The sequence below is a fragment of the Bicyclus anynana genome, chromosome 4 (assembly GCF_947172395.1).
Source record: "Bicyclus anynana chromosome 4, ilBicAnyn1.1, whole genome shotgun sequence".
Classification (NCBI taxonomy): domain Eukaryota; kingdom Metazoa; phylum Arthropoda; class Insecta; order Lepidoptera; family Nymphalidae; genus Bicyclus; species Bicyclus anynana.
This window is the reverse complement of record NC_069086.1, coordinates 11,169,370-11,178,874: the sequence shown is the minus strand read 5'-3', so window position 1 is coordinate 11,178,874 and position 9,505 is coordinate 11,169,370. Positions and strand designations below refer to the sequence as shown.

The window sequence follows — 9,505 nt, the reverse complement described above, 5'->3', positions numbered from 1 at the left end:
TCACTCATCCCTAACTAAAAAAGTTAACATTATTACCTATTCAATAAAAAAAGAATCATAAAAATCGGTAAAGAAACACCAAAGTTATACAAGAAATACGCTAAGCCATCGCGCGTGAATACTAATGCATAATGCTCGACGCGACTCGCGGGGGGGGGGGTATAAATAAAGAAGTGCAGCCTTAATGAGTAGGGTAGGGGTAGGGTAGGGTAGGGGTAGTGTAGGGCAACGGTAGGGTAGTTACAACGACTAAGTAAGTTTACAACGACTTTCACGCGGACGAAGTCGCGGGCGTCCGCTAGTATATAATAAATGTATTACTTCGTCTATCAAGCATAAGTACCTACTTAGTTAAAAAGAGGCGGAGTGTAAATCACCTACCCCTATATTTTGAATGTCAAAACTTAAACAAACTTCGATATCTCATCAACATTGAAAATTCTTGTGAACGCCTCTTTGAACTTGTTTGTATACAAATATTTTTATTCTACTTCATTCGTTTTACCAGACTATGGATATTTATGTACAAAATTAAATAATACATAGTCTAATAAATAAATGAAATATACATGTATAAGTAAGTTTATTAAATTTAATGCAAATTAGTTATGTTATGAGAATAGCTGAAGCAAATACAATATTTCAACAAACAAACAATTTTGACTACTCTTTTTAAATTAATGTAATTGTATACTAAACATACTATCCTTTGTTCTCGAACACGAATATACGTAAACGTAGTCAAAGAATAACATCGCTTCGAAATGGAAGAGTCCACAAGGAAGGCGGCCAAGCACGAAATTGAGGAATCTTTAAAAATAGTCCTATTCAGCATGCAGCGTTTGGGTTTCTCGTTCGATAAACCTAAGAGCGCTTCGTCTTATTTCCTCCAAAAATTCATTTTAGTCGTATCCGTTTGCGGCATATGCCTTCATGTGTTATCTGAACTTGCTTACATATTCTTCACGGTTGCAAACTCACCGAGCATTGAGAACGTCGTACCGCTGTTTCATATTTTTGGTTACGGAGTTTTGAGTAAGAATCTTTACCTATTCATCAATTTTTGGAATTAAGTTACTTGGCTGGGAGGTACACGAGTGGAGAGGGGGAGTATTAGTGTAAAAAGACGTACCTGCTTTATTGCCATACGCTAGTTAATCCTGGTTTACATCTGATAATATCAGCGCTATACTTGACCAATATTGTAGTTAGAGGGTATTAGTAGAACTGTATTAGTAAGTTTAGCGGTCGTTCCGGTAATGATCGATAGTGTTACTTTGTGTATCTGCCATCCTTGACATGTAAAGCTTAAAGCTTAGAACCTGCTCTAAGGCTACGGCTTCTCCGTTATCAGATGTGGAGTTTAGCCTAGTCTCCGTTATATCCTTCTTTAAAAGTCATTAAATTATGTTTTTATAGGTGTCTCAAAAATGTTTGCATTCTGGTATAAAAAGTCTGTGTTCGGAAAATTGATAGAAGAACTGGCTGGCATATGGCCTATGCCTCCTCTTAGTCAAGATACTGAAGAGTTCAAGACAAAAAGTTTATCCTCTTTACGGATTAGTCATCGCTGTAAGTACCTGAGTAATTATTTTATAGGTACCTACCTCACAGTCACATAACCGAGATATAGTCTATTTTAATTTAAAAGATCGTCTTTATACTCATAATATGACGATCTTTACCTTAAAATATATCAGTTACGTGACACTTTGGGATACTTGTTACTTGACATTTTTTTATATCCTATACTTCCTTCCATCATACGCTGCGATTTCGAAAAAAAATCAACATGGTGGCTGGTGGCATGGTGGTCGATGATGCCAGCTTCCATACAAAAAAATAATGGGTTTCTCAACTGTTGCAGGGTATTTTGGAGTGAACATTATGGGGGTATGGTTTTACAACTTGACGCCTATATTTACGTATTGCTACAGTATTTGGCAAGGACATGAGGCGGAAATCGGATTCGTGTGGGGCTCTTGGTACCCCTTCGACAAGCATCAGCCTGTTGCTCATGTTGCGTGTTATTTGTTTGAAATGTATGCAGGTAAGTTTAGAACTGTGATAACTCAGTGGATATGACCTCTGCTCCCGATTCCGGAGGGTGTGGGTTCGAATTCGATCCGGGGCATGCACCTCAACTTTTCAGTTGTGTGCTTTGTAAGAACTTAAATATCACGTGTCTCAAACGGTAAAGGAAAACATCGTGAGTACACCTGCATTCCAGAGCATTTTCTCAATTCTCTGCATGTGTGTAGTCTGCCAATACGCATAGGGCCAGCGTGGTGGACTATTGTTGACCTAACCTCTCTCATTCTGATAGGAGACTCGAGCTTTCATCCTGGTCTATTAAAATCCAAGTTTACTAAAAGGAAATGGGCAGCTATCCTTCAAGCAATTGTTCTGCTTGGTCGGGAACTTTATTCCACAAAATATACCGCGTATTAGTCATGGAATTTCGTTCAATAACTCTTTTTTTCATTTTATTTTAATAATATACAAAGTAATGGAACCTATCCCTCCCGTTGCTTTTGAGTCTCCTGAACCACCTGGATCAGGGCTCCTGATTAAGGAATATCGTCTCAATTCGCGTCATCTTCGTCGTCATTACTACCTCCTGTTTCTGACCCTTGATCTAACGAAAGCGACTTTTTAAGGTTCAGTTAGCTAGTAGTTCATTGAACTTGTCAATATTTTTTAGGTGTAACTTGTGTCTGGATAATGGTTTCGTCAGACTTGCTTTTCTCAGGAATGGCAAGCCATATTGCTCTGTTGTTGAGGATCTTGCAGTGGCGTTTGGAGTCACTGGCATCTGTGGACAAATCCGATGATGAATATTATGAAGAGATTCGTTCTAACATCAAATTGCATCAACGACTTATAAGGTATTGCAACGAAATTTAGGTGTACCGACCGGAAATGTATCAATTGTGAGACAATGTTTTGTTTCTCAATCACGATTTATTAGATGTTGTTAGGAATAATGTTTCCAATTACTAATTCATATTTCTCTCATTTATTTATTAGTCCTTTTTCTTAGTTTTTAAAATTTGACTGCCCGAGCAACCGCTGGTCAGGGTTCCAGATAGAGGAACCTCCTCACAATACGCGTCGTCTCAAGAATTCCGTTCTGTATCCGATCCTTGATCCAGCAGTTAAGTAAAAGCTTCGAAGCTTTTCGCTATATGACCATTGACTGAAACGACTATCGGAACAATAGTAGTTGACTCAACATTCCAAATGGCGGTAATCTCGTGAGCAAGGTCCAAATATTTTGATACTTTTTCCTTTTCAGCATTAACTAGATTATCGTCACGTGGAACAGTACCAAATACTAATTTATTATTAAGTTTTGTTAATTTTGTGTCTGAAGCAACAGCCTAAAGTTTATTATGCTATCCCGGGATAAACAGAAACAGATTTTTTCGATTTATGAACACATGGCTTAAGTAAGTTGCAAAAATATTTGAATTTTATCCATTTTATCTTTTAGTTACTGCAATAGCTTGGAAGAAGCATTCTCTGTTGTTAATCTTATTAACATTGTGATGAGCTCTATAAACATTTGCTGTGTTGCCTTTGTAATAGTGGTACGTACATAATATATTTTATTTATTAAGTATCGTTTTATTTCTTTTCGTTATTTCCTTACCATTTATCTGATTCTATATTTCTCGTCTGTTTGTTTATTTCGATTTAGAAAATATTTGATTTTTTTTTGTTTAAATCTGCGTGTTTTTATTTATTAAGTTATTATTATTACAATCATTATACCATCACACAACATAGGCCATAAACATAGTTTAGTATGTTAATCCTAAGAATATCTACGTGTGAATCACTTTGTTTTATTATATATTGTTATCTTATAAATATAAATAAATAAATAAATGTACATCAAGCACTTCAAGTACTCTTGTAATATTACGTTAAATCAAAATAATATTTAGTTATTTAACAATGTAACAAAACAAACTGAACATACACAGCTCTGCATTTATGTTCGGTAGCTTAGTCAATTTTATAAAAAACGTGTTATTTTCTGGTTTTTTGCTTAAGCTACGAAAAATTGTTTTTTGCTACGATAATTATATCAATCAAGTCATCTTTTGACCATTTCTTTTTGGCGAAGTCGTTATTGAATTGGTTTTCACTGAGATCCTGAGTTTGATTCCCATCTCGGGTCGAGGTCAAATTTTATATTCTGCATTGCCTCAGGTCAGGTCTAGTTGTAGACTTCAGCCGAGGCTAGTTACTGCATCCTATCCGCAAACACATTGTGCCAAACGTTTTCGCGTTCCCGAATGATACAGCGTAGTAACTGTTCGAACTATACTTGTATCTCTTTCAAGTAAGCCCACCAGCAGCGAAGAGTTCATGCAAGCTAATTCCCGCCGGGTTACCTTTAAAATACATGCATATTCATTGTTGTACTGTATCTAGATATATGAGAAACCATAGTTTGTATCACGCTGTATGAATTTATTTGGGGCGGCTAACCTTCTTCTAAATTCCATCCTTCGCCACTGATAGCCCACTATCATCTTTAGCTTCATGACGGTACAGTAGACTTTATATAAGGTGAGATCGCAGTCTTGGTAATCAATCAACAAATAGTTAACTTGATTTAGAAAGGCTCGATTGACTTTCGCCTAAAGACACAAGATGAGTATAATAGCTCACCTATTTTAAATTAAATTATATATAAAAAATAATATTACCTTTTCAGTTGCTGGAGCCATTAGTGGCAATAAGCAATAAATTATTTTTGGCATCGATATTGATTCAAGTCGGGGCCATGTGTTGGTATGCTGATGACATTCTTCACGCTGTTAGTATATTAAAATTATACCTAATTATTTTTGTGTATTATGACAAAAACCTTTTTTAAGCCTCCCTTCCTTGTATACCGCCTTCAAATCGATTAGTTGATAGGACATACACGTAAGTACGATGTTATTTATGGCTATTTCGTTTACCCAACCCAATACATAATTAGTATATCCATTGTACTCAATAGTATTGTACTCAATAAAGCCGTGAAAGCCCAGTTGATGAGAATCCGGAAGGCGTAAGTTCGAATCCGGTCCGGGGCATGCACCACAAACTTTTCAGTTACGTGCATTTTAAGAAAATAAATATCACGTATCTCAAACGGTGAAGGAAAAACATCGTGAGAAACCTCCATACTTGAGAGTTTTCTTAATTCTCTACGCATATGAAGTCTACCAATCCGCATTTGGGCAGCGTGGTGGACTATTGGCCTAACCCCGCTCATTCTGAGAGGAGTCTCGTGCTCAGCAGTGAGCTGAATTTGGGTTGTTATTGAATGAATGAATTAAATACGTATTAGTTTTATGAATTGATTTTTTTTTAAATTTCATTACATAACCATGTGCAATGGTATCCATATAGACGCAAGTGCTTATGATGTAAAAGAAAAAAAAGAAAGAGCAAAGAGCCGATGCTGCAAAAATGTATTTTTTGTTGGTTTATTTTGGCTGTAGATTGTAGCGTTCTTTTAAAAGTTTCTGAATTCGTTTGCGAGTTCGTTTCAAAACAAAATAAATTGTGAACTAGTTTTTTGGAACGACGTTGTACATAGAGAGTCTGTGATCGCCAGACCTTCGTGATTTGATAAAATTTAAAAGCTTGCCAACTCATATGTTCCTATCATAGGTACCTAAATATGGTAACCATAGAGTTTTTGTCGTGGTATAGAGCCTTGTACATTAATTATGAACAATAACTTTACTTTTTAGAACGAAAACATATCGTCAGCTGTGTACAATAGTGGGTGGTATAAGACAAGCCCACGTTGCCGACGTTCTCTTCTTTTTATCATTCTGAGGTAACAAAATTCAATCATTTATAAGAAAAAAAACCTTATTCATTCATCATTATCATTACAGCACGTCCAATGCTAGACATAAGCCTCTTGCATGGACCTCCAAACACAACAGCGGCTTCCTACAATCCGCATGACTCCTCGGTCCACCTATTGGGGGGTCGACCAACACTGCGCTTTCCGATGCGGGGTCGCCATTTCAGCACCTTGGAACATCAACGTCAGTTGAATAATGTATGATGTTGCTAGTTTGCTGAAGCTCCTTGAGTTTCAAATATAAAAGCCTCTCTCTGTACAGCTTATTATTACAAGCAAAGCCAAATCGTTTTCATAGCATAATATAATGTTTTTAGTTAATGGTCATTCCATTAAGCGACTCTTCGTGTTGTGGTCCTTTTTTCGGATATTACCTACTGTCCACCACATAATTCATCCACAGTGAATCGTTTTAGTCTTTTGGCCTTACCAGGCGTGATAAGCAATTTGGCAAGACTATTTGTGTGTTCTTGTAGTCTGCTTTTGTGTTTTATGGCGTTCTTTGTTCTTCCTTGACTGTCGGCATTTCAAGGCACTCATGCATGTCTGCTGTTTTGGTGAAAAATAGAATATCTATACTTATCATTACTACATTTACTCGTATTTTTTATAATGTAAAATAATTTAATTTCCAGATCTCAAAAACCTATCGCATTCACTGCTATGAAATTTACAAACATCTCGCTTGTAACATACTCTTCAGTAAGTTTTTTTTACAGTATTATTAACAATTATTTATTTTAAAAAAAAAAACATACATACAGCCGAACGTAGAACCTCCTCCTTTTTGGAAGTCGGTTAAAAACGTTTTTCACTAAGTGAATACCTCTCTGTAAAGTTTAACTATATGGTGATATAACCAATCGATCATTGCAATTACATTCAATTACTTAAAACTAGGTAACAAATAGGTTTTCCCATTATTTGTTACTTCAAAATTTTTCTATTACCTATAGCTAAAGTAGCCCAAAAACAGCGGTTTTTTTATAAAGTATGTAAGTAAAAAATGTTACTTATAAATAACTAGTAGAAGCCACGAAGTTTCACCCGTAGTTTCCGTTCCCGTAAGAATGTGGGGATAAAATAGTGTAGCTTCCCAAAAGTGTAAGAATTATTCAGATCGGTTCAGTAGTTTGTTCAATGCAAACAAAGAAACTATGAATGAATGAAATATACTTTATTGTACACCAAAAATAATAATTACAGGCAAGAAATTAACTTAAAAACTAATGTACAATTGGCTAACTGGAAACTATCAAATCTTTTCTCTTTATTATATTAGTATAGATAATAATTTTGTTATGTTTCAGATATTGACGAGATCATATTCATATTTTGCTCTACTCTACACTATGTACAGCGAAGAATAAATAAAAAAATATCACGCACTCGCACTCCTGCTTAGGTAATAATCCAGTGGCGTGCACTTCATACGTGCATTAAAGTACTGCATACCCTAAGAGATGTTTTTCTTTAAGCTTATCAAGTACCTACGTACAGATTTGCCCAATCTGGTTAATTTTACCTTATGCTCGCCATTGAGCTAATCAATGGATATACTTATAATAGATAATACGTACTTTTTATGTAATTGTAACCTAATTTTGGAAACCACGAGTATTGTTGTGAAATAAAAAACTAGAAATAGTTACTTTCTTTCGTATTGCTTTTAAATTTCCTTTATAGGTAGAAGCAAATGACTATAAGAGTGCAAATCAGAGTCGATCACTTACTGGAGATAGTACCTTAATGATACGTCTTACTCATAATTATCATCATCATCATCATCATCATTATCATCATCATCATCATCAATCATCATCCATCATCATCATTAACAACCCATATAAGGCTCACTGCTGAGCACGAGTCTCCTCTGAGAATGAGAGGTGTTAGGCCTTGGTATACCACATCGCGAATTGGCAGACTTCACACTCAAAGAACTAAGAAAATTCTCGTGCAGGTCTCCTCACGATTTTTTTTCTTTACCGTTTGAGTGGTTAGTAATTTCTTAAAATGCACATTTTTTAAACTGAAAAGTTGGAGGTGCATGCCCGAATTCGAACCTACGCCCTCCGAATTTAAGGCAGAGGTCACATCCTAGACTATCACGACAAACTCATAATAGCTAATCACAGTTAAAATAAGCATAGAAAAGTCGCTTAAGTGCCGCCTCGGTTAACGAAGAACTGAGCCAACTTTATGAGTCGTAAGAAACCGCAAGAGCGGGTCCAAAATTTTTAATTAAGCTTTCACTAAAATTACAACCAAACTGAGCCGGGCAAGAGTCGGCCATTTTATAGATCTTTGTATAAAATTTGGGGTACGTTTGCCACATTTTAATGCGACTTCATTATGTTTTAATTAAGTTTAGGTTTGCCTAGTCTTTAGAATACGTTTTGTTATATTTACTGGTATTATTAAAATAAAATTGGAACAAAACTAATCGGATGTCTGTAAAGTCGGTTTACTGACGATAGTTGAACGTGACAACGTCGCATTTTTCAAGAGAAAATGTTCGTTTTTCCAAAATACTGTTTAATAATCTTCATAGACCAGAATATACTTTATTTCTTGTAAAATAGTTGGCAACCCGTTAAAGAGCGAGGGAACGACGCATAACGTCATCTTTTTTCGAGCGTGCAGCTGGTTCCATCGAATTATAACCCAGTAATTTAGTATTTTATCAGTAGGTAGTACTAATATGTATTCACTCACTCACTGTATGGACACACACACTACAGAAGAGGAAGTAGAGATAGAAACAGAAAACAATGGTGACATTTGTCAAGTACGAGTAGCAGGCAAACAGACTAGCTACACTACTACTTAGTACAATTTCTAGTTCGATTCTAATGAAAGATAAGAGCCGTGATAGCCCAGTGGATATGACCTCTGCCTCCGATTCCGGAGGGTGTGTGTTCGAATCCGGTCCGGGGCATGCACCTCCAACTTTTCAGTTGTGTGCATTTTAAGAAATTAAATATCAAGTGTCTTAAACGGTGAAGGAAAAACATCGTGAGGAAACCGGCATACCAAAGAATTTTCTTAATTCTATGCGTGTGTGAAGTCTGCCAATCCGCACTGGGCCAGCGTGGTGGACTATTGGCCTAACCCAGGGTTTCTCAAAGTGGGGTACGCGAACCCCTAGGGGTTCCCTATTCGACGGCAGGGGGTTCGCGACAAGATTTACGTAATGGTGGCTTGATAACTGATACCGAGACAGAGTTAAAAATCTCCATCCATTTGCGACAAGAAACAAGCACACCCATCACATAAATATTACAAAGATATTTATTTTGGTACTTTATGTGTTATTCAAATAAAAATCTGATTTTCTTCAACAATCAAATAATTTTTTTTCTTTAGAGGGGGGGGGGGGTCGTTAGTTAGTAAGGGGTTCGCTGTCACTTGGAAATTTTAAAAAGGGTTCGTGGAGCCGAAAGATTGAGAAACCCTGGCCTAACCCCTCTCATTCTGAGAGGAGACTCGAGCTCAGCAGTGAGCCAAATATGGGTTGATAATGATGATGATGAAAGATAAGATATAATAAAACTACTTCATGGAAACTACTTTACTATACTTGATGGAAAGAGAACTCAGCAGAACCTGCCTTCC

At 36.3% G+C, this 9,505-nt stretch overlaps 1 protein-coding gene across 1 annotated transcript; it reads left to right on the top strand.

Annotated features, from left to right (window-relative positions):
- Positions 1 to 764: 764 nt before the first annotated feature.
- LOC112055542 (putative odorant receptor 85d) lies at positions 765 to 7,337 on the top strand. Its single transcript, XM_052891642.1, has 9 exons — positions 765 to 1,035; positions 1,420 to 1,572; positions 1,868 to 2,050; positions 2,705 to 2,888; positions 3,497 to 3,593; positions 4,733 to 4,834; positions 5,766 to 5,854; positions 6,523 to 6,589; positions 7,198 to 7,337. Exons 1-9 carry the CDS (start codon positions 765 to 767, stop codon positions 7,255 to 7,257), a joined length of 1,206 nt encoding a protein of 401 aa, XP_052747602.1. The 3' UTR covers positions 7,258 to 7,337.
- Positions 7,338 to 9,505: the final 2,168 nt, after the last annotated feature.